Genomic DNA, 26,607 nt, shown 5'->3' with positions numbered 1-26,607 from the left:
GACAATTTTTTAAGTGAGGGGAGGAGGAGGAGCAGGCCAAGGCCCATTTCTGAACTCTTGCGGGTGGGGAGGGAGGATCGGCAAACGTTTGTAGCTACACCATTGATTACTCGCAATTACACCATTTGTACATCATTCTGAGGTCGCGTAAGACGAGGAAGATAGGAATGTTCTATCAAGATAAGGCAGATAATGTTAAAATTGTTAGATATATTAGGTTCACAATTGGGTCATATGACAGAGGTTAAAACTGCATACATTCATCCCCACTCCCGTTCAAAATTTTCATTTTTACCTGGTAATCGAAACCGAAAAGGCTCATTCTGGCTAGAAAATAACGCCATACAGACAGCCAGAAGAAACAAGGACGGTCAGAGCAAGTTTTTACTCGTTACTTAGACCATTTATCTTACAGAATTGTTTTTCACAGACTACACTTTATGTTTCAAGTTGATATAAATGTGTTTGAATATTCACGTATATTAAGACAAAACTTCTTTGGTGAAAACATAGATGTGCATTATTATTATTATTATTATTATTATTAAATCAGTCTGCTGATGAAATCCATAGTACGAGGACGTAAGCTTCAGGTTAGCTTTCTCTATATTATTTGTGTATGTGATTGAACAGTTTACAAAATTATCAAATATGAAGATAAAGCTATACTTAAGTTTCAAGGGGTTGTAAATGTGTATGACATGCAGCAGCAGGGAGGCTGAACCGACCAAAATATTCGGTCAAAATAAGGCTTATAGGCTTATACGAGGGGGGGAGGCTGAAGCGAGGGAGGCTGAACAGGCCAAACGTTCGAGACCTTATTTCGTGAAAATAAGACATATAACAACAACAAAAAATGGAGGGGGTGCAGACACTTCGCTATATGGTTTCGAAAGTGGTTACGAAAAATGTCACCCAAACAATTGGAGGTGAATCGACGTTTAAACGATTTGAAAAACCGAACCTTCTCACTGGGGTAAGAAAAAGTGGACGCGGCAGTGACAGGTGGAATAATTAAATCACTCGTTATTATATCAATAACAATGAGTGATTCTGCGTTAACCATGGAATCTCACATATAAACTAGCTCGACAACGACTAGAGGCAACAAAGAAAAATATCTCCCAGTCCGTGATTCTGTCAACAACAACTACAACAAGGTTAGGAAGCTCAAGTGGAATTTACAGAAGGTACAGAAAAGTTATTTAAACAAACTGTCGAACCATCTAGAAAGATTGTTACAGCAACTGAGGAAACATAAAAAAACTCTTGAGACATTGCCTGCTGATATAGCTGGTCGCCTTCGACACGCTCGACAACTACTCCTGCAAGTTCTTCAACTATTGATCGATGCCAAATACTTCAAATTGCAGTGTTTGGATGGGGTGGTAGAGATCAATAGGTGAAAGCGAATATGTTCACAGTCTAAATTCTGCTGTCTTGGTTAAGGATGTATATCGAGTTGCTAGTAATAATCAGCAAATCAGATATGATGAAGATATAAATGATTTTGAAATTTTTAACCAAACAGTAGAGGAATACGTTGCAAAAGCACGGCGTGAAATGGGAAGAAACCGTGAAGAAATGAAGCGTGGGCTTGAAAAATCAAGAGAAGAAAGGAGTCAATCAGGCGTAAAAACTAGATGTGAAATAATGAAGGAAAAAGGAAAAGCTACGACAAGGGTGTTCAAGCAGCGCGCTCTGGAACCACAGCCAGATTCGTATTGTGAATCGCCACCTGAAGAAAAACTCGGAGATGGTTTAACCCCTGATGTGCTTGCACATAGTGGTCGCAAAAACAAGGTGGTTATGTAACCCCTGAATCGGCGGTGATTCACGATCAACTTTGTCCCAATAACGTCCTAGCTGATGTTGATCGACTAGAAATTCTGACTGGCGGAAGACGAGCCGGTAATAATTTGCCCGAAATCATCAGTGAAGCAGCTGCGATCTGTCTGTATTTATTTACAGGTTGTGTCACGGACAGCAACGTTTATAGGTCACTTACCGATGAATTACTGAAGATTACTACAGGTATACAATTAGATCGGTGACAGTAAAATAACACGATTATACACAATGCCCAACGTGGACCTGTGGAGGTCAGGGTGATACATTAACGATTACCAACATATAATGTTATCTACAGATGGAATTGGTGATGATCAAGGTCTATTCAGAACGGCAGCACCAGAAGCAATACCGATTACAAAACAAATGGGAATGAAAGCCATTGTCGTTTTTCGTGATAAGGCTATTGGCACCGCTGGTGATAGTTCTGGTAAAACACTCTCAGCGATTTGAGACAGACTCACACGATTAATATGACGAAAACCGCAGCCAGTAAAACTGCCTCGCAGGAAATGGTCTGACGACGTCGTCGCTGATCCACCAATGATCATTAATTTCATGAAGATCTCGCGAGATACTTGGAAAATCGTTTTAGACAACAGTAAATATAATAAAATGTTTAAGCGTATGTCTAATCCCGCATTTGAAATGGAAGCACCCGTCCTCAAGGATGAATCAGTGCGTGATTATCATAGTTTTATTCTTAAGATACACGTGTAACTGACACACGTTTAAGAATCGACCTACAAGTTCAGAATACAAGCATATATTTCCTTCCGCTGAGGCATGCAGTGAGATCGAAGGGAAACTGTTAAAAGCAGACGATACAGCATATGGAGTTGGAGATAGAGTTGTTTGTTAACAATGGTGTTATGACGTTGTTTAATAGTGCCACATACACGATTGATGGAAAGGATATTGAATCATGTCTCGAACATGTTGATATTGCCACAAGGATACTGGGTCCGGCAAGATATTCCGTTGATTATTCACGGTCCGCTTGTCCATTAATGGTGTTCGCGAAGGATACCATAGATTACCCTGAGAGTTGCGACGTAACAATGAACGCCGTTGAAACTGAAGTCGCATCGATGAATGAAATTTTCAACCAAGCATTCGTAGCACATCGATCGATGTTAAAAGACAATGAAGGATTTTCGTGTGTGATACTAATATCGCACATCTTCTGGTTCTGCTTGAACATCAGGAAAGTTATTTTCCGTGCTAAACAAACAGTTGTACTTGTTCGAAAAGCCACGACAACGACACACTCTGGCACCCAAATGGGGTTGATAATAGTTAAGAAAAATTAACAAATCTTTCATTTTGGATATAAAACGATGACACCGTCGTTAACTGAAAAACAACGGCTGCTCTCTTTTATGGATGGCGGCGGGAATTCAATGTTGTCATGGTTGACGATGAAGACAGACAGTATTAGAAGTACCGTTGCTGTGTTATTCACATGGCAGATACTATCACATATGGGAGTACAGCACCGCGACATATATTCATAGCGCTTCAGGATAAGCCCTGAGCAGATTCACAGGAGCGAAATCCAATGGCGTTTGACACGCTTAAAGTTAGTGAAGTTTCTTTACGAATAAACGGACATCAAGAACCATCCAAGGAAGTGCTGGTGAAATTCGATTACAATCATGTTGCATATGGGTATCATTGTTTGATGACGTTCATGGGGCGTGATCAGAATGTTGATTCCGGTTTGCAGATATCTCAGCGGGATTTCACAATATTATATTCGATCTATTATTTCTCGCTGAAACATTTCGATTTATTTCGACAATCTGTCGTTGACATACATTTTCGAGCTAGAAAATGCGTATTACCAGCTAGTGGTTGTCCTTACAGAGCCATCACTGTTGTCCTGCTAAATCAGTCAATACAGCTCGATGGTGTTGGTGGACGAATGAGAGTCGTTGATGCACCTGTGGAAAACATGTAATTCAGTCGCAAGTGATCTGAAATTAAATCATACATAAATGTCATATCATCACGTCATTGTTACTCGGACACCTGGTCAGATTAAAAAGCTACAATCAGCATCGAAAAAGTATTCTGTAATAAAAATATTAATGAAATCAACTGTTTTGCAAGGCCAAAATAATTTATCACTGACAGAACGTCAGCTCAGGCACGTCAATGACGCCAGGATATCAAAGACCGGTAGTACACAATCGTTCTGAGGGTACCATTAATGATATAGCAGACCGGTGGTATATTTCCTTTTCTTGCAGCTATATCAGTATTGATTGCCGCTGCAGCTCCGGTTGTTGCAAAGGCAGCCGCACTTGGTTCCGATCGAACTACTGCCGGATGGCATTGAAAAACGCGACGGGTAAGGGTGTAGGGACCACAAAAAAAGGAAAAAGGAACGGGGTCTACGACGGACAGGAACAATCCATTCGCGGTAAAGTCGGGGCCTAAGACTACCAGGAATATTTAGCTAAGCAAGCTTCCAATGTCCTATGTTGATTTACCTTATGCTGCTTTATCGATTAAGCATCCAAAACGTTAGAGGGGTTTTCACCCCCGATCAGTTACTAAAACAACCAAATCGCGTTGAAACTGGTATCATTAATCTCGATGGAAGTTCTCGCCCTGATACTCACTGGGTTACATACGCTATTGATCCACATAGGGTTGTTTATTTTGATAGGTATGGTTTTTTCCCCATAAAACGATTTTTAAAATATATCAGTGGAGGATCCAAGGATCCCGCTAGCAACTTACTGATCTGATATTCAAGATTACTAACATGGACATTAAAAGATCCACCTATATGCGGTCCAGAAGTACTTGCTATGCTTAATGCTATATCAAGGTCATCATAGCCACCGCATGAAGCTTTAGGCGCTACCGTCGATAATATTCTCGTATTTATTGAAACCTGGAAAATCAGGGATTCAAACGTGTAAATATCAACGATTAGAAACGAGATCAATAAATATGTTACTAAAACCGGCGATGCAATAACCGATGAATTCAACATGAACGGAAGAAGAATTGCTCTTCTGAGAGAATCAGCGTCTGACGAAGAAATACGTGAACGACAACAACCTCACGATTGATAATAAATTAGCCACGTTGCGGGCTGGATATGACGTCCCCGTAAGCTCGTTTACGGATGTTCACAGAAACTTTCAAAGACTTGATAAAACCTCGATGATTTCTTTGGAAATCCAATGGTCGCCAATGCCAGGAACCATGGAATTAACTCAAAACTCGGCAATCTAGTCAACGTTCAAGACTCAATCCCAACGATCAACGAAAACGCTCGCGGAGGCCTCGATGAGCGCGTCAGAAAGATCGAAGCCTGTGTAATTCATAACACCCGGTTCAATAACGCGGTATAGACATTAAATTCTGGATCAGCAATATGGACACAACTAAATAGCACAATCAAACATACCGCTGATGTCATCGGCATGTGCAGGCACTCAGTAAACAGCTCTGGGAAATTTAGGGTATTTAAGATGTATCAATAGTGTCATTTCAGCGATCCATTTCTGGAACTGTCTCAGTCATTCTAAATCAAAATACTGAGGAAATATTCATATTTGATCCCGAAGACAATCAATTAACCGAATTGGTGGTGTCTGGAATTCGTCGCAAAAATATAACACAGACGCATCGTCGACAGTGACAATATTATATACGCTATATCCGCCGTAGTCGCTAAAACAATGAAGTTAATCGGTACATTATAGCGCCAGATATAGGAATCTATGTTGCCGTTATCGCCGGTGTTGCTGGTTTTCTTAATATCATCGCGAAAAAAAAATATCGACGTGCGCGTCCAGTTTATTGCAATAAGCAATATTTATCATAACGCGTGTGCGATGTTGACAACACTGAGTACACAACATTCAGAAACTGTAAATTATGAGAGATCGCGAAGCGATCCAGAATGAATGTATGATGCACGCAACATCGACACGAGCATTATTAGCACAAACTGGCATTAATACAACACACCAACAACCACGATATTTATCAGCGACATCAACGCAGACCGAATTTCGTATTAGTTTTTCTACCCTGATAAAAGCACCAGGGACGCAAGTGTTCTCACCTGGAGGGTCCAACAGAAGCTTAGAAATCGCACTGGCACAATTTCGAGTATATAATAGTTGGCCAGATATCAGATTAAAATCATTTGGTGGATTACCCGCCAACAATTCACTGGTATTCGCGTATATGAGTTTCACCTCACCCCCATCCCTGACTGGAATGTCGTTAACGTTCCAACAGACTCGTATCAAATTGAACCAATCAATGATGAGTTTCAACGCAAAATCAAGTCTATTGGTGGAAAAGAATCAAGATTGCTATCACAGTACATGAACCAATGTTCAGTGCCGCCGTTGATGCATCCTATTTATCGGTCAGAAACGTGGGGTGACCAGAAATAGCGCCTATTCTTGTTGGACCGTCAGATCCACAACAATCTGACTTTATTACGACCGAGCAAGTTTTCATAAAACTTGCAGTGTACAGAACAATGTCAATATGGAAAGACCAAAACCATCCAGCATACATTTCATTTATTAGAGACGTTAAAATAATATTCCACTTGGACATTTGGTGACATTGTCTTAACAGAACAAAAACTTAGAGAGGCACGAAAGTGAAGGCAATCTTCGATACAAATACAATGGTTTTTATGTTTTATTTTTTGTCTTGTCTATGTTTTGAATTCACCTTTGAAAAAGACTCATTAAGAATCGAAAGCGCTCAAGCTATTTATATACTAGTTTTGCATTGTTCGTTGTCAGTTTATTGCATTTATCTTAATCAATCCCTGACACTCATGCATTTGTTCTTTGCTATTTGTTTAACAGTTGCCCGGGGAATCTTATAAAAATGAAGACAGCTGCATCGTCTGTTCTCTTTCGACTGTTCCTAGCATCGATCTTGACATCGGTCTGCCAGGCAATGCATATGCCCAGAAATTCCATATACAAGCATGGTACAACAAGACATATCGCAGAGATCTTTATAGGACGATGTTATGACTACCCGAATAAATACAGCATTCCTAGATATAAGTAAATTCAGTCTTCTGGCCGTTAGCTCTTTCTACGTCAGTCTATATTTCTCTTAGTCTATCATTTTCCTTCTATATGCACACTATTGATGCGCCTAATGGAAAAATACTAACATTTTCAGAGTTTTCATATATCCGATAAAAGTGCGTCACAAAAAATTGTTTTGTTGTATGATTATTCTATTAAGCGAGATCCAATATAGGACTGTGGTTACCATATGAAGAAGATGATAACTTATACATTGCTATGTACAAAATCGTTAGAAGTCTCTGAGAGCACACTTATTTTTACATACGGTGCCACTATTTCTATTTTAACCTATACTATTTCAGTATTCAATGTTTCAATATGTCGCTAGAATTTATTTTTCATTCTTATCTTGTATCCAATATTCAATTTAATATTCAAGAGAAAAGGACTGTGAACAACTGTGGTCCTATTTCTCGTCGGCCTTCCAGTACAAAGATCCATGCGAGTTCAGCGAGGAAGACTATCATATGTTTATAGAGGCCGCCTCGATAAAGACGCCAGAGAATCAGGTTATTTGTGTTCATCATTTACAGCGTATTTTATGATCGCTATTTTCGTTGTAGTAATATTCATCATCATTATTCTTTTTGTACAAATATCGAAATCATTATAATAAATATGGTCTTCGTTAGTATCATCATCGTCTTCGTCATTTTATCACTATCACCTTTCGTGTTGCTTTTGTCGTCATTAATATGGCTGTCATAGTTTGCATCATGAGAGAGAGAGAGAGAGAGAGAGAGAGAGAGAGAGAGAGAGAGAGAGAGAGAGAGAGAAAGTAGTAGTAGTCATCGTAGTAGCCGTAGTAGTAGTAGTAGTAGCAGTATGGTAATGAGACAGCCTGAAACCCCTTCAGGATGAACTATAACGTTTTCCACTGAGGATTTTTACCCACATTTGCATCTGTGATTATAGCCCATGTGAGTCCACGTGGAAGCTTCTTTGTTTGTCAGGGTTTTAGAGCTGCAAAACAGTGAGCTCAGGGGCTGATCGATATACAAATGAAACATTTACTCGAATTTTACTGAATGCAAATCTGTTACCAGTTCTGGTTCGCTTGCTGTCCGGTTCCATTTCTGTGCGCGGACCTGACAATCATTTTCTAATTTAACCAACAAAATTTATATATCCACCATTCTAATTGTTGTATCTCTGATAGTCGCCTAGTACGGCTTTGCAATTATGCTGGGTTTGTGCCGTCGCGAGAATTTCTGAACAGAAACGTATTCACGAATGTAGTCGCAATGAAATTATTTTGCCAGGTTACTATCGATATAGTCCCAACAGCAAATTTGACTGGTGGACCGATGATGGCAGCTGCAATCACAGTTCCAGCAACACCAAGACAAACAGTGGTGGCAGCGGTGATATTGCTGCTGATTGGCGCACACATGCCCACTCTATTCCTAACCCTGTTAATTTATCAATATGCTCCTGATACATGTTTAAAAATAGATTATATAACATGTTTTGTGCCTCTTTGATAAATCGATATGAAGCATTCAAGCCAAACAATGATTTTATATTTATTGTGACGTAACAATCACACCATGGGACTGGTAATTTAATTCCCGCATTAGCCCCATACTCTATGTATCAAACTGTGTGGTTTGTAACTGCATTATATGTTAACCCACAACAATTCTCTAACAGTAGATCACCGAAGTGCTGTCAGCATATGTCAATCTGTCTGTGACCTCACAACACTGCAGCTCCCAACTTATGACAAGTAAAGCTTCCACGTGTACTCGAGTGTTTTACACTCACAAATGCACACGTATGTAAAACACATGCGCAGTGAGAAGAGTTATTGGCGATCATGAAAGAGTTTCGGGCTTTGGAATCTCAATTTGTTAGATATTCTCGGTGCCTCATTATCATAATATTAGAGGAGTAAATTTATTTTATTTTATGTTTACTTTTATTGCTTTGTTGACAGACAATGTTCTGGTCAGGATCTTACGTTATTTCACATGAGTATGCCGAAACTAGCAGACGTTACTTTACGCTAGAGGACATTCTGATTGGTTATGTAGTCAATAATCTGACATGGTGTGGACAAAAGAAAGCTCCCGGTATCGACTACGATGTGTGTCCTCAAACATGTGGCACAGAGGCTGATGCAGCTTTCTGGGGGAAAGCCTCGTTTTCAGTAAATCTCTTCCTCTCACTCATGAAATTTTACACCCTTTCATACACATTGTTCTCTTTACGTATGCATACTGTAATGTATAACTAACTGGAGAGAGAGAGAGAGAGAGAGAGAGAGAGAGAGAGAGGCGGGGTGAGATGTAATTTGTTCATGTAAATCGAGTTTGCACCACAAGTATAGACTGCAGTTTTATATCTAAATGAATTGCCATATAATAATATAATTTGTATTAGTATTACTATTAATCAAACGAATGCGTCAGGAAAAATCTAATATGACATACGACTAGTTTTCTGAATGATTCCGATACCAAGCAATAACGTAGGAGGCAGATGAATTCTGAACACGTATCAGTTGTTTAGAATCTCCAATTTTTTTTCTTCTTAAATCAAATCTAGTTTGCAGCCGCAGCTTCAGGAGAGGTAACTCTTGTGCTCAATGGGTCCAACCCAAACAGACCAGCGTATGACAGAAACAGGTAGGTAGGTGTATATAATATACACATTGTCTGATATGCTCAAGGGGTAATACTAATTTCTCAGACTGATCTTTGTTGTTGTTGCTTTGTTTGTTTGTCTTTTTTTTCTTCTTCTTTCTAAATAATGTCCAAAACTAAGAAGACTGAAGATTTTCCTAACAATTGTTGTTTTCTTTTTCCATGCATGCTCGATTTCAGTGCCACATAGCCATTCTCCTAATGTGATTTTCAAGGACAGTTTGACGTTATAAATAGAACGTAATAAACTTTGGCAGACTCTGAAAAGACTATGCGGAATATATCATGCATGAAATACAACACCCTAAAAGAAACATCATAGCTCGTCTAATGCGTCTGAAGCGAGTCATGTTTATGATGAGGTAGAGACGAGCATGTTCAAGAACAGGCTAATAATATAAATATAAGAATGCAAAGAGCACTGAAAATGGAAATACCACGCAGACCAAGATGTATCTTAAGATACCATAAAGGAAAAGCAGCTTACCCACCCACCCAAGATAAATTTTATACAAGGTAACATACGACGCTGCAGATTTGCGGCAGTGTGGGCACGGAGAACAATTTTTAGAAGCTAATGCAAAAACAAATGAATTAAAACATCTGAGGTATTTATCCGCGTTCCAGAAAATTCAGTGTTATTGAATACAGCACATAGACTTTTGTACATGCCGAGATCGTATAATACTCAGTGACGGGCGATTTGAGCATGGTTAGTCTGGATACAAGATGGATGCGATTTTATCCCATATTCTAGATGTTTTCGATGGAGACAAGAACAATGGGATATTTTATCTGAGACTGCCAGCTTTAAAATTTATATTTAGCATACATGCGCAGGGTGGTGGGAATTGTGATGTTTAATATCCACCCGGCTTAAAGACACTGCAGCCGAGAAGGAAAATGACGAAACCATTACTCTACCCATCTACACACCAGGCAAAGGCTCTCGGCATCTATTCACGAATATGATTTTAGGATTCGTAGCAGTTTTACAAAACTTTGACCACGCTAGGGTTAAAGAAGACATTGTCCTTAGTGCACATCTGATTATGCCACTTAGTCGTAACAAGGATGGATTTAAAACTACTACACCGTGGATTCACAGTTGTGACCTTGTAATTCAAGCACAATAGTAAAAAATATACGTGTAGACGTTGCATCCATATATTTAACATTCAAAAACTGCTCACCAGTCATGACTTTAACTGCGGTGTTACCATTAAAAAACACAACGCACAATTATGTCCCAGCGTGGTAAAAACCCAAACGTGTCAGGTATAACAGTAAGATTATGTATCTAGTATATACCACTAATTTGTACGAATGGGCTATGATTCAGGCACTTCCGGTTGGTGGCTTTTAGTGAATCGATCCTGCATACTTTGATTTACAAAATGATGTGCACGATCATAACATCCACGATGACCACATATATTACTCTCAAGTCGACCAAGAATATCCTGAGCATTTACACGAGGCACACAACGGTTATCCGCTGGCCCAAGAAGCGCTGTCAGTGCCCGGTATGTTGTTGTCCACGCATCAGTGCATTGTTAATAAACCCGGACGCAAATACACCGAAGGCACCAAACTGGTACCGAGTCTTAAAGCCAAACACAATTATATACTGCACGTGCAAAATTTGAATTTGCGATTGGGTATGCGTGTAACCAAGATTCGTCAAGTTCCTGTATTTTTCCAACAAGCCTGGATGGCTCCGCATGTTTAGATTAATACGGACCTACGCACAACGGCCACCAAATGAATTTCAAAAGGGCTTTTTCAAGCTCATTGTCAATACCAGCTTTAGAAAAACCATGGAGAATCTGCGCACACGAGTTCGAGTCGATCTCGTCTATAATACTAGTGAGCAAGACATGCTTCAAAGGCTCGCTTTGGACCGGCCATTGAGTCCAGTAAAACTTTCAGGATGGACTTTATGTTGTTTACAGTAAAAATATCAAACTTACAACGCCAGTCTATGTTGGTACAACCGTACTGGATATGTCAAAGCTGCTCATGTACGAGTTTTACTATGACAAAATCAAACTGCTTTATCAGGATCGGGTCAAGATGCTGTACACACAGCTGCTGCTGCATATCACCACCGATGATGTGTACGCAGAAATGGCACAGACAAGTTTGGTGAATAAGTTTGATACCAACGATTATCCGAAAGAACATGCGTTATTTAGTGCTGTCATGGAAAAGGTGGTTGGCAAGTTTCAAGAGGATTACTCGGGTAAACGAATCAAAGAGTATGTGGGACTGCGACCTAAAATGTACTGGAATGGGGTCAAACAGTAGAGCACTGGCAAAAATAAAAAAGTCAAAGGTGCTCCAAAGGTGATTGTGCAAAAGATCTCAAACATGAATTGTACTTGGAATGTCTTCGAGACCGTCAAGATTCCACACACACCGCAAATATGATCCGATACAAGAAGCATCACGTGGATGTATACCAATGCACCAGCGTGAGTTTGTCCGCGTTGGATCCTAAGCGATGTATACTCCCTGATGGAATCATCACTTACTAGATTGGTTATCGTGCTACTGCTAGCCAGCTTACGAGTGATATTGGTCAATGACGAATCAAAAAATTTTGCACGTTAGCCAGAGAAAATTTAGGAAGTCAAAGAAGGCGTTGAAGGATTATTGAGAGGCCCAGGGTATTCTCGCCAAACGCAACAGTGAACTTGATGAGTACGACAGAGAGGCAATTGCCAGGATACCAAAAGTGCCAAGTGAATACAAGTCAGAATTGCCAACACCTCTTCAATTTTTAACGAAGCAGCTCGAAAGTCGAATTTTTCGATTCCTAGCAGTGTCGCTGTTAAGAGATCTCCCGACTGGAAGGAGTACATAATAAAAATGCCACCAAAGACATATGATATATTTATGAATGTCGGATAGCCTAAAATTTCCTTCAGGGACTTTATGGGAAAGAAACAAGCTATATGTAATCGGTGAACTTATTTTAAGCAAGTGCATGCTAGATCTACAAAAGGAGGAACTGATGAAGGTGATGAGTTATGTAATTTTTTTACAATTGCTACTAGTGGAACCACAACCAGTGATACAGCCACAACCAGAAATGACAGCTGCACCTGAGAATATGAAGAACAATAACAACGTGCCACGCATGTGCCTTGATCAGCAAAATCCAAAAAGGGAAACGGTTTAACGAAATATGCATCAAAGCGGTAACTTATAGTATTTAGAAGGCCTGTATTTCCGAGCAAGAAGAAGAAAGAGCAGATCATAAAGCATATGAAGAAGTCTGTGTACAAGATTTTTCAAAGGCGGATGGAGGCAAATCGTCACTCAAAGAAGAAGAAGAAAAGAAGAAGAAGAAGAAGAAGAAGAAGAAGAAGAAGAAAAGAATTCGCGAAAGAGAAGCAGATCAAGAAATATTTTTTTAGTGGGTCGATGAACACTATCCAAAACTTCCATAAATTTTCTGAAGTAAAGAAAAAAGTATAACGAATATAAGATAAACAATGAAAGAGACTTTGTGGACTGTGCGACCCTAAAGGACTTGCGGATCGATTGGAAATGTTCGAGCTATCAGTTCCTGTGGGCAAGAAGAACCCGAAGTTATTAATGAAGTCACATCGATTTATAAACGGCTGCTCACTAATTGTCTTATCGACAAAGACACAAATTGTGCGGTTATGTATGAACTTGTTGAATATATTCATTGTGTACATTACTGCGACACCAATGATGAATTCTGAAACGATTTAGACGCACCGCTTCTTATACGTGAAATCTAAGTATCACTGCAACAGGTGGTTGTAAATAAAGCCCAGAGCGTAACCTCGATTATCACTCTTTCATTAACTAAACCAAAATTCAGTGTGAATTTTTTGCATCTGTGACTGCTGCTCATTGGCGCACACATGAGATCGAACTAGTATCACAGTTGTTATAATATCTAAATACCAACATGTGGTGGCCTGTCCGCAGATAACTCATTTGTGTTTTCAGCCGACAAGGGCAAGAAGTGACATACTACTGAACTTTCCTCGGGTGCATACGACATAGAATCGATCAATGAAGAAATTTGACGAAGAATTTCGGTGGTCACTGGTAAAGACTCTAAAATTTTCAAACGTGCTCATGAACCCACGCTCAGTTCTGTCATTGCCATATAATCTCAAAATTATGTGCCTGATATTGCTTGATCGTCCATTAGGTCCGTGTCAAATTGGCCTGGCCACATTTCTGATGATGAAAGAGTTTTGCGTGTAGGATATCAAATCGCGCTTAACATTGTGAGAATTACTTCAGCAACTCAGGATAATTTAACCTGTGACGCCGTTAGTGGTAGCTACGAAGGCAGGTCCGAAATGACAGGTGTGGTTGTGCAGGGTTATCACCAACCGTAGAATCAGGTGATTTGATATCGAGTACGCTAGCAACAACTGTGTATCTACCATGCTTTAATAATCGGCTGACTCATATCCGTTTTTCTCTTGTGAACCAAGACTGTCACGTGGTTGATCTGCGCAGTGAAACATCGATGATATAACTCTACATTTGACATCGACCTGATATTGAATAATAATACAACAATTACAGTCGTACGTGAAGATGTGAAACTCGTTCGTATTATTACTGCGAGATAATATGTGTACATGTGTACGGAACTGGGCTCAGCGATGTTGTTATAGGATTATTTGCGAGCGCACCAAAGCACTCACAATCTTATCATCACGCGCTGAGCCCATAGCTAAACAAATTCCAGTGCGAGTTGTGGGTGCTGTTAAATGTGCCGTTGTTAATCGATTAAAACAACTGGGCTCGCAGGCGGCTCAATCGGTTCGAGATCCAATACAACGAGTCGTAACACGAGCACCACCATCAAAGGTGGTTCCGGTTACATTGACAATGACCGAATGAATCAACGCCTCATACAGTTAGTAAACTCATTAACGCGTCCGCAATTATGACAATGTGTATGAGTTTTATAAGCTCTTCTCGATCCTTGTAGCTTATGCTGTGTTTCATGTTTCATGATAAAGTCTCTGTCGTAGGCAATATTCAGCGTGCCATTGTCGTACAAATATTTTTGTTTCTGAGCTGTGAGTAAAACAAGATCTGTTCATATGCCTACCTCCTTTGTGAGCGTGAGTTTCACAGTGATGTCAATGCTGTGATATTACATGTTAACGATAGCGTCCTCAAGAGTCTTACGAATTTCTACGACAGCATAGGTGAAGTATCGGATGTTGTCATCCATGTCTATACCATCAAGACTACAATAATTGTAAGAGCCGCTTAAAGTATCCCGTTCCCATGCAAAACACAGTGCTTCCGGATGAGGTCTGCCTCTTAGGTGACCCTGTAAGGTCGTTTCCCGACAGCTCCTTTCGCTGCTTTCGCGTTAATAAATCTTGCCTGCGCGCCATGCCTATGGATCTTGTTAGAGTGAGTTCTAAGGTGAAAGGCTGTCATTCGATTCACGGTCGGTATCTTCAACCATCCGATGCAGTCCGCCCATAGAATTAGACCAAAATGCGTGGTACCAAATCGCGCTGATTTTCACCGAGATCTGGAACAGCTGTTTTAAGGTCACCACGAGCAATAACCAGTTTTCTTGCTGTGTCAGCGTAAAGCGACACCCGATCACGGTTTCAAAAGGCGGTTTGAATATTAACAACATTGCAACGGAAATTTTCAGGCTGATTAGTGCGAACAGACACACTGAGCCCAAATACTCCACGCTGTACAAGAGGATTACCTTATCTGGAGAATACCAAGTGGGATTTGACATACCCGTCTCGAAAGGTTCTGTCCTCGGTTTTAATGCTGTCACAGATTTATCCACCAAAGAAGGAGATTTACCGGTGAATATCGCAGAGGTGAACAGTTTACTGATCAACTACTCCATCGCTCAATGGTCGTTATCGTCCGTCGATTCGGCATTGAGCCTAATTTATTCCACGGCAAATCCGCCCAAATCCTTTCATTTATTATCCTATCGTCAACACGTGCGCGATCACAATGTGGCTCACGGATCAATCCGGAAATGCGTGCACAACAACAGCAACAACAAAATAATGAGATATTGTAACGTGTCAAGGGTCAAGGTCAAATAAAATGGAATATAGGGACAGCTCACGCATTTTTCAGTTACTAGATCTCTGCAGTGTTTTGTAGTGTCAAGAAATGGCATGTTCACCACAAAAGTTTATATTTAGCACACAAAAAAAAACAAATGTAAATAGTCAACACAGTTTATTATATGACTTCCAGACTTGTATGTGTTTTTGCACAAAATTTAATGCTAAAATGGTAAAATATAATATTTGCTGAACAAAAGTTTGATAAACGTGATGTTGGAAGGACAACAATAGTTTCAGTGGTAAATTGCATGTGAAAATCAGCATAAATGTTCCATTTGTTCTAGTTCTCACAATCTCTAACTCAGATAATATCAATAAGTTAATAGTTCTCAAAATTTGTTCATATGGCGTACATAAGTGGTAATCATTTTGTGCATTCAATCAAGGTTCGGAACCAGACCCGAGTTTGTGTTTTATAGTACAATGGTAAATATGTTAGAGGCACAGTCTGGAACCGGATGGTAATAGTGTGTCGCGTTTGGTGGCTGAGACAAAGTTTTGTCGTTTTGAACGACACAGTCATGAATCGGATGTCAATAGTGTGTCGCGTGTGTTGAATGCGACAATGTGTGTCATTTTGTAGCAGCTAAGTGTGTCGTTGTGTCGGGTATATTATTTTGACATCTAAATGACGCAACCACTACAAAATGGATGGAAATTTGTGATTTGAAATTGATACATGTAATTGAGTAGGAAATTCGATGATACCATTCGGAATACTAAATTTCCAATGGATAGCAGACGGCAGTGTTGATGACGACACAGCGACAGTGTCGTCAGCTAAATCCTTCTATGTGAACTTTTATCTGATATAACAAGAAAATAAACGTCGAAACAACTTCAGAGAAACATTATAGTCATTATGAATACTAAGTTTAATGTATTGGTAGTGACTAATCCACCTTGCTATTGTACAAATGCTTGAAATTATCAGTTGAGATGATAAGAGACTTTTGTTCTGTTTGCTTGGTCTTGAAATCATTACTGCAGTCCAGTAGAACCACAACTACCAAAACGGCGGATCTCACCCCTATTTATGGGGTTTGGGTACGCTCGGGAAATTCATGACAAAGTTTTCACGAATATAACTAAATATGGAAGAATTCGGGTATAGGTGCTTATTTGCACAAGCAGTCTGTACTGGACGCTGAAAGCACGTGCATTGATTTATCTTACGTTGCTGGTCATGGCTCTAATGGCCATCACTGCCAGATAAAGAATTTTTTTTCCAGGAACATGAGCAGGGAGGTGTCCAAAAGGAAGTGCGTGTTTTTATACCCCCAAAAAATGCCTCATAAGTTTTACAACACAGTATAAACTTAAAAATCATGGCCTTGATTGCGTGAACGTCATGGCGATAAAAGTGCCTAAAAGAGAGAAGTAGTAAGATAACGTTCACCAGTTTCCATTGCACAGCAAGGATTCCTTTTGTCGAGTACACCGATTTCGAGGCGCTGATCGTCTGAACCGGTGTCGCTCATGATGCCAGTCAAGGCAACGTCACTGAGTAGGCAATGTCACTGGGGACAACACGGTTCCGTATCATGAGCACGCGCTGTGTAAATTCGCTGCTAAGATCGTGAGCAACAACGAAAATTACAGCTCAGACATTAAGCTTTACACGAAAAAAAAATCGTGTAGGATTTGCTGAATATGGTGGATAAAATAGATGGCATTTTGCAGGCTCACGAAATGTTTTACCTCCCAGAAGAAAACTGATTTCGACAGCGCCGTAACATTTTACATATGCAGACAAGCTCTAGGTGACGATCGGGTGAAAGAGCATTACTACATTTACGATTTCAAAAACTGAATTTTATTCTGGTGGTGCTAGATAATAACCGCGGCTACAACTCGCATGTCATCTTGAAATCGGTTGGCAAATTCCTGAATAACAAAATCAAATGCATTCCTAACAACATGGAAAAGTACATTTCTTTCTCATTAGGTAAACTGAGGTTCATCGACAGTTTTCAGTTTATAGCGGGATTGTCGTGAGATGATGCGTTAACGGTCAGTGGAGTCACCCTGGATTTGTTTACCTATGTGGACGTGTTCAACTTTGTCGAAAAGGGAATACGCAGAGGAATCATTGTGCTCAGTCACAGACACTCGGTCCCAACAACAAGCACGTGTCCGACTACAACCCTGAAAAAGAGTCCAAATACATCATTTACCTGGATCTAAATAACCTGTATGATGAGCTATGTCACAGCCGATACTGGTGGGAAATTTTGCCTGGATGAATTCGGAAAAGTTCACATAGGAAATACTCAACAGTGACGACGACACCGGATATTTCCTTGAGGTCGACTTGTACTATCCGCCAGTACGATTATCCGTTTGCTCCAGAAATTTTAACGGTGACAGAGGACATGCACTATCCTCACACGCTCCTCATGGAAAATAAAACCGAGTGCGGAGAAGCGAACGTGTCTAAAGTCATACCTAAGCTCATGTGGAAAAACAGGTAGATTATTCATTCCAAGACTCTTAGGCAGTGCATTCGCCTCAGAGTAGAACTCGTCGAGACTCATCGAGTGCTTAAATTCAACCAGAAAAATGGATAGAGACATATATCCAATTTAACACTTCCAAACGAGCTTTGGCTCAGACAGATTTCGAAAAGGACTTTTTCAAGACTATGAACAACTCGATGTTTGGCAAGACCATGAAAAACATTAGAAAGATGCCCACATGAAACTCGTCAACGACGTCGAACGCATAAACATGCTGGTCAACGATCACATGTTCGCAAACATGAAAATCATTGACGATGATCTAGTAGCCATCTACAGAAATAAACCATCTCGTCATGAGCCAGCCCATCTACTACCGCGCTAGAGCTCTCTAAGCTGCTCATGAGCGATTTCCATTACGGGTAATATCAAAATCGCGTTACGGTCCAGACGCCAAATTGCTGTTCGGAGACACGGACAGCTTATGCTACGAGATCAGGGCAAGCGCCTGTTTCACTTTTCGGATTAACGTCAGCCCAGTCTGTTTTATGGCGAAGCCAACATAACGGTCATCGGAAAGTTTAAAGACGAATTCAACTCAGGACCCATAGTTGAATTCGTTAGACTACGCAGTAAGATGCACTCGATCAAATTAGCCGAGAGTTATCTTAATTTTACTCGGCGTAATAAGTCTGTCAAATTACATAATTTTGTGCACATGGAATGAAGAATTTCTTATGTAAATGATGGAGTTACATCTTTTTGAAAGGTCAATACAATAAAGTTTTTAAAATAGGATGAACTGTTTATGCTGGTAACAATTTTCATGCGACAATGTCATCAATAACGTTCGAGGTGTGATTGAAGTTTCGTGTAAATTCTTTACATCGGTCTTGAGCGATAATGAGTATTGCTGTTTGAGACTCGAGTATAGCAGAATCAATGGGACGTTTCTAAATGAGTATATCTTTGTGATAAGAAATGGCCAAAGTACTAGTCACATTAAATATGACATTAATCATTAAGTTTATAAATATATTTTTATTCAGCGATAAAATGTAAGTTGTAACCGTAAAGTGTTCAATTAACTTCTTCTGATAAAAGTCCACTTCAGTGATTATTAAAATGAAACAATATAAAATATTGGGATCGGAGTTATGTAGGGTCTTTAATATTAGTGACGTTTTAAGTAAGTGATGATATATCATTTTGTGTTCAAACGTTTGTTTTAGTTACTTCGGGAGGTTTGAACTACCGGCCTTGAACAAGAGTCAAGTACACAATATCAATATCCTCCTCATTCACGGACTAGACAGTACCTACAGGTATGTGTTTTGAATGAGGTACTTTTGAAAACATCTTACCTTCCTTTTTAATGGTTATTTCTTCCATAAGTACATCCATTCACAATAAGATACCGTATATGACTCGTCATTCATTCATGCATCATTTACATTAGTTTTCTGAAATACTGCAGGATTGAGGCATCCATCTTTTCCATTTATGTCTTGACATCGCTCTATGCTTCATCACTTCAACTGACTGTCCATCTTTGAAGTCATCCAGATGCATAATTCTTGGTTTCCCTCTTGGTCGCTTTCCGTCTATTCTCTCCTCTGTTACTTCTCTTAATCGGTTTACACATCTCAGGTTATGTCCTATCCATCTTTTCTTTCTCTCCAAAATTACTTGCAACAATCTTCTCATTTCATCTACTAAACGTAGTACCTCTTCATTTGTTTTCCTGAAACTCCATTCTGACTTTCTCCAAGCGATTCCAAATCCACATCTCAAAAGCTTCTAACATCCCTCTTTCTTCCTTCCTAAGAGTCCAAGTTTCTGATCCATACAATGCTACACTCCATGCTAAGGTTTTGACAATCTTTGTTTAGAAATCTTTTCTAATTTTGTGCGCTAGCAGTTCTTTCTTCTTGTTCAATACATCTTTCTCCATTCAAATTCTTCCTTTCATCTCTTCTTCACACCTTCCATCTTCCGTAAAAAGAGTTCCCGATATCTTTTTTCACTTGTTCAACTTGTTTACCCTCAGTTATGATATTTAGATGTTTGTTTCCCTGTCTACATTTATCTATATATGTTGGATTATAGAGGTTTGCGCTCTTTTGAGCATGTACCTCTGATTTGTGCCTACATGGTAGGCTATTTAACTGCTCCTAGGGGAAGGAATTGGAGCCACTTCCATTAGACATTTATGTGCTCAGGGAGCACTTTTTAATTGAAGCCGTCAGGCAGTGGACCTAATAAGAGGTCCTAACTGTCTGAATGGAAGACTTGAAGGCGAGTGGGAATAGACCCAGCACACACTCAATGTATTCAGTCGTTACTACTTAGCTGTATTTAGTTGGTATGTATGAGTGGGAATGGACCCATCACACACTCATATGTTTGGTACTGAGTTTTCAGTAGCATTTAGGGCGTGCACTGCAGGCTGATTGTTTTTAATATCTGGCCTTTGCATGGGAGGAGAGGGCGGAAAGGCGGATCCAAGGTCACAGGTCTGTGCTACTAGACTTCAGGATATCGAGTCTAAATTGTCGTCCTACACAATAAAAACAAAACTATGTGCTGTTTTGAGTTAGAGTTTTGCTAAGGAAAGATATCTTAGGTGACAGTTTTTAATAAAGTTTGCCACCTTGTGTAGCTGGTCCTGATGGTCTTGGACTTTAGAGACCACCTTATATGTTGGATTCTGTTTTTAGGGTCCTACGTGTTTAAATTAATGTGATTTTATTTGCGGCCTTGTGCTGCTGGGCCTGATGGTCGTTGGTGTTTTAGACCACCTTATAGAAGCTAACTTGAGTATTTCTTGGGTGTTGGACCACCTTATGTGCACTAATTTTAGGGGCCTAGAATTCCTCGTACTATAGATATTACTGTCACCTTCGGCTAGAGTGTTAGATTCTCAGAGGTATTAATGGTGTTACGTACATGCTGGGCTGTGATGTAGAGTTTAGAGAAAGGGGGTAAAGGAGAGGTTAGATTGATCGTATAAGAGAGAAGTAGCTGTCTACATATTATCATGACTTTGGTATTTTCACACTGATCTTCATGTCATACCGTTTACAGTTCTTGTAATACATCTTCTGGCTCGGCAACTATAATTTGTTCGTCTGCAAATATTAACTCATTCACCAGTTGCTCTCCAGCTCTTACTCCTTCTTCTACTTTTCCACCTCGACCATCATCATTTCTGCATATATAGAGAATAGTAAAGGTGATAACGAGCAGTCCTAACTGACTCCACATCCTATCAGTTCTGTTTTTTAATTAACCTTTCCTACTCTTAATAATGCTTCTTGCTGCGTGTAGAGATTGATGATGAGTCTCCTCTATCCAGTCAATTCAGATTTTTCTCCAATGGTTTGACACAGTTTCCTCTTTCAAAAGCATTTTCAAAGTCCACAAAACAAAGAAAAGCTCCTCGTTGTGTTCTAGTGTACGCCCAAATAGGGTTCTCATCATAGCCATAGCTTCTCGCGTACCGCAAACTTTCCTGAATCTAAACCGAGTCTTGCCAATGAAGTTCTTTGTCTTTTATTCCAAAATGCCTAATTAGCACTTAGATAATGATTTTTGGTAAATGCAATATTAGGCTAATTGTTTTGTTGTTTGCGTATTCTGCTGCATTTGGTATCTTTGACAAGGTAACTATTATTGACCCTGTAAATTTTACAGCCAGCTGTATAAATGTTATTACATAGTGCTGTCAGCTCTTTTTCGGTCGTCTCTCAAAGATTTGTGATGAACTCTGCTGGAATGACATTGACTCCTTCTGCTTTGTTAAGCTTTAGTTCTTTGATTGCTCCTGTCGCTTCCGATTCAAATGCTTCAGGTCCTTTCTCATCTTCTCCAATGCTATCTTCTTTTTCAAGGCATATGTCCTGAATACTAGCTTTTCAGTCTATGTCATACATCTCTTCGATATATCCTTTCCAACCCACCCTGATTTTATCCTCTTGTTGTAATAATGTGCCATCATTGCTCTTAAAAAGCCCGTTTTTGTGGAACGTTTTCCTTATATCAGTACGTTCCTATCTTGGCAGACATTAAATCAATCCGTCCTAAGCTCTGATGCCAGTTCAAGTTCTCACATTGAGTATCTACAATTTTTCTGCTGCATCGTTCTCCTCTGCTGGTTGTTTAGTTTGTTATATAACTTTCTCCCTTCTGTTGTATTCAGTCTCTATACTTTCCTTCTCTGTTCCATCTTTGGAAGCATTGCTCTGTTATCGGGTATTACTTAATTTTCTTTCCCTTCCTGTATCAGGTTGTATCTTTCGCGCTTTCTAGAACTGTTTCATTTAAGTTATTCAGCCTTTTTGGTTGACATCTTTCTTGGCTGTTTGTTCATTAACAATCCTCGTCTCGACCCTTTCTTTAAATTCTTTGTCAATCTCTTTCAAGATTTTTAGGTTCCACATTTTCATGGTTTTCCCTTTTTGATCTTCAGTTTTAAGTTGACTTTCATCATTACTAAGTTATGGTCCGATCAGATATCCACCCCTTGATAGCTATAAGAGTTCATTACGGTGTCGTTATAGCTATGCCTAACTAGTATGAAATCAAGTTGGTATCTTTCTCGTCTACCGGTCTCTTCCAAGTGAACCTTCTTCTCCTTCCTTGTGATAGCATGTGTTATGTCACAACTAGCTGTTGTTTCTGAAAAACTCTACCAATCTTTCACCTCAAGCATTTCTCCTACCTAGTCTAAAACAATCAACTTCTTTCTTATCAGCTCTGTCTCCAACTACTGCATTCCGGTGATCCATTACTACTAGGTAATTATTGCTTTGTCTGTGTTGTTAAGTTCTTCTATTTGCTCGTACATATCATCTATCAATTTGTCTTCGCTTGCAGATTTTGTCATATATACCTGCACAATCAGTATGTTTCTGGGTGTTGCTTCAACTTTGATCATCAGTCGCCTATCCCTATGCTGCACTGCTTTGTTTCCAATTTTACTTGACTCTGTATGACTCTGTAATAATTTATTTATTCATTCCAATATGTTTCTCTTACATACAGGGAACTCGGCATATTTAGGTTTAATACACTCGCCTGTGCCATATCTTAAATAGTCAATGCTCTCGCCTTCACCATATTTAGGATTTAACACACTCGCATTTGCCCTATTTTAATAAAGGCCTTCAGTTCAGTAAAATCTGATGCTGTTGCCTGAAAATTTTGTTTTAGTCATACATGATTATTTTGTGATCCCATATCACATACCTTTTGTATTAGCTGGCATTGTTATATCCAATTATCGGATCCACCAGTGTGTGGTAACCTCTGTTAAATAACAATACTTTAATATGTACTAATAAATATTAATTATTTACATTGCTTTATACCGATATATTATAATTATCATTTTCAGTGAAACTTGTAAAACTGGGAGCCTATTAGAACTGCAATCCGACATCAAGGGAAATGATCTGAATTACACGTGTACGGATGATCCGAAGTAAGAACAATATATACTTTTATTACATTAAATAACGACATATCACTGTCGGAAAATGGGTGGTGGGAGGGAATGGTCAGTTCTTGAAATAAGGCGTGTAAACAAAAATTTAATTTGTATGATATTATATAGCTACTTAAGTATGATTTCGGGATTTGTGAAGAAAATTTTTTATTTTTTATTTCGCACTGTTCGTTAAATTGCTCTGACAACAAGATAAAATAGATATGTATTTACTCAATGTAAGACCGTTTTTCATCTGTTTCGTGTTTCCTTTTTGCATCAGTGAATTCTTGTTTATAGCTTCCATTTGTCATTCAAACTTACAATAGTCCAGGCTGACTATGCCCGAAACGTTGGGAAACCGATGTTTATGAAATATAAACGAAAGGGAAATGAAGAACCGGCAAGAGATAATTTAAACATTTAAATGTACTTACAGTAGTAGTGAATGGGGTCACCCTACGTACAATGGGAATTAGCATTACAGGGACCCCTGGGTCACTCTACGTACAATGGAAATTTAACATGGCGAAAAATCGTGGGTCACTCTACGTACAAGGGGAATTTAACATGGCAATAAATCGTGGGTCACTCTACGTACAAGGGGAATTTAACATGGCAATAAATCGTGGGTCACTCTACGTACAAGGGGAATTTAACATGGCAATAAATCGTGGGTCACTCTACGTACAAGGGGAATTTAACATGGGAATAGAGTTTAGGGACAAAGGGAATGGAACATGGGATTTTTTTTTTAAAAAAAATTTTAAAAAAGGGGTAGGCAATTCAAAGGCTATCTCTTTTCGAGATATATGGCTGGCCCTGAAAAGGGCCTTTGGGTTTTATGTTAATGTATTCATTAACATAAATGGCACCGCATTGGTCTTCTTCTTGTCCTTTGGCTGCGTCTTACTGTTGGTCCGTACATCAGCACTCTTTTCAGGCATCCTTGTCTTTCGACGTAGATCCTACGTATCCACAGGCTGGTGTTTGTCCTGTGGACAACGGTCCACTTCGATCGGACATACATGAGCAAGTCTGTCCGAAACATCATGGAAGACACAAGGGTGGATGACTCAACTGTAGTCCACATCTTGAAGCGACGAGAACAGGTGAATCAATGCATTGAACGGCGCTTATTTATAGGCGGAGGAAGGATTGAAACGGATTGAGTTCATTTACCAATCCGAACACGCGTTACAGAATTCAGTCAGCTTGCATCCAATCCGAAGAGAGCAGTCTGTGACGTCACGTAGTCAATATAGATTCGCTAGCGCTTGTGTGCAGTCAATCTATGCGACAGTGATTCAACATGACGGAAACTCAGAAAACGATCCAGTGGGGTGCACCAGCAGGGGAGACTGCCCAAGGGAACCCGGACTTACTTTCAGAAGAGGTGAATTGGGATTTTGTGGATTTTCTCTCCTCGCAAGAATTTGTTCCGGAACCTTCGTTACTTTCTTCATTACCGCAAGTGGAGAATTTTAGACAGAGACAGAAAGAAGAATTGGAGAAATTTATACAACGACAAAAGGAAGCGGAACAGACTTTTCTCCTACAGCAACAGCAACAAGAAGAAGAGGTAAGAAAAAAACAACAGCAACAACAGCAAGAAGAAGTAGCAGCAAAGAAACAAGAGGGTGAAAATGAAACGGTCACGGTACTGTTGGACATTTTAGCGGAGTTAAGAAGTCTGAAACAAATGTATCAGACTTCTTTATCACGACCGAAGAGAATACGACCTTCCCGAGCCAAACATGTCAACCCTGTGACTAAGCCTACCGTACCACCCTTAGTGATTTCAACCCAATCATTATCATCATCAACATTACGCAGTCCAGAAGTAGGCCTTGGCCGTGGCAAAGGCTTAAGGCAGTTAAAATTGATTGCTTAAACTCACCCCTACACCATGAAGAAAAAAGGCCCTTTTCAGGGCCACCCACATTTCTCGAAAAGAAATACAATTTCAATTTGCCAATAACTCAAAAAAAAAAAACTCACCCATGTTACCCTTTTAATACGTGTCTGTGTATGAGTGCGTGAGTGTAGCTTCTTATTTTAAAATCACAACTCAAAGACACTTACCTTATATCATTCATTTATTCTTTTCTCCATTTTTTACAATCCAATTCACAATTTATAACACAACACTTTAATAAAAAGTTCATTAATTTCTTCTTTTCTCCTTGTTTAGTCTCTCTGTTTTTTGAATTTCTTCACCGTCTCACTCTTTTCCTCTTCTTCCTCCTCGCTTTCTTCCCTTCTTCTTTTTTTCTCCTGTTTCTTTTTCTTCACCTGTCTTCTTTCTTCCTCAGAAGAATCCCTCTCTTCCTCTAAAGAATCCCTCTCTTCTTCTGAAGAATTCCTCTCTTCTTCTGACTCCTCTTGTTTCTTTTTGGGGCAATCTGGAGACCAATGTCCTTTTTCTTTACAATAATAACAGGTATCTTGACTTTTGTCTCTTTTATCCCCTGTTTTTTTTCTTTTTTGACGGTCTGGACACTCTGAAGACCAATGCCCTTTCTTCTGACAGATATAGCAAGTATCTTGACTTTTATCTCTAAAGGAAGGAGAGTAGTCCGTAGGCTGGTCTGAAGAGAATTTTCTAATGACCCCTCGCAAAGCTCTGACGAAACGTTCCATCTGGTCAGTCTCTTCCATCGTTGTGCTCGGCTCGAGAGTGAAATGAATAGTGAAAGGACAAGACACACACCCTTTTATATACGCTGGTCTGCTATGACTATAAAGTAGTTTATGGTGTTTGAACTTGAGTTATTTAACTTTTTGCTTTCAAGATGAAACGATCCCATTCATTCGAGAAGAAAGAAGAAGAAAGTAAGAGGCAGAAACGTGATCTATCGCCTCGTACCAGGGCTGAGATCTTGGCACAAATTCATGCCAGTGATTTTGAAGAGGACATGAGTGAAC

At 39.6% G+C, this 26,607-nt stretch overlaps 1 protein-coding gene across 2 annotated transcripts in view; it reads left to right on the top strand.

Annotated features, from left to right (window-relative positions):
• Positions 1–249: 249 nt before the first annotated feature.
• The window catches only part of LOC149798844 (ADP-ribosyl cyclase/cyclic ADP-ribose hydrolase-like), a 48,246-nt gene continuing 21,888 nt past the window's right edge, over positions 250–26,607 (top strand). Inside the window, exons 1-7 of one of the 2 annotated variants that reach the window (XM_089957743.1) lie at positions 250–380; positions 6,714–6,920; positions 7,330–7,459; positions 8,890–9,102; positions 9,501–9,580; positions 19,424–19,516; positions 23,590–23,676. In XM_089957743.1, the coding sequence (XP_089813869.1) occupies positions 6,736–6,920; positions 7,330–7,459; positions 8,890–9,102; positions 9,501–9,580; positions 19,424–19,516; positions 23,590–23,676 (788 nt within the window). In that variant the 5' untranslated portion in view covers positions 250–380; positions 6,714–6,735. The remainder of the gene's footprint in view (positions 381–6,713; positions 6,921–7,329; positions 7,460–8,889; positions 9,103–9,500; positions 9,581–19,423; positions 19,517–23,589; positions 23,677–26,607) is intronic. The other variant, XM_089957745.1, reaches the window with a different exon arrangement.

This window comes from Sinohyriopsis cumingii, chromosome 5 (assembly GCF_028554795.1).
Source record: "Sinohyriopsis cumingii isolate HCF-2022 chromosome 5, ASM2855479v2, whole genome shotgun sequence".
Classification (NCBI taxonomy): Eukaryota; Metazoa; Mollusca; class Bivalvia; order Unionida; family Unionidae; genus Sinohyriopsis; species Sinohyriopsis cumingii.
This window is presented reverse-complemented; position numbering and strand designations above follow the sequence as displayed.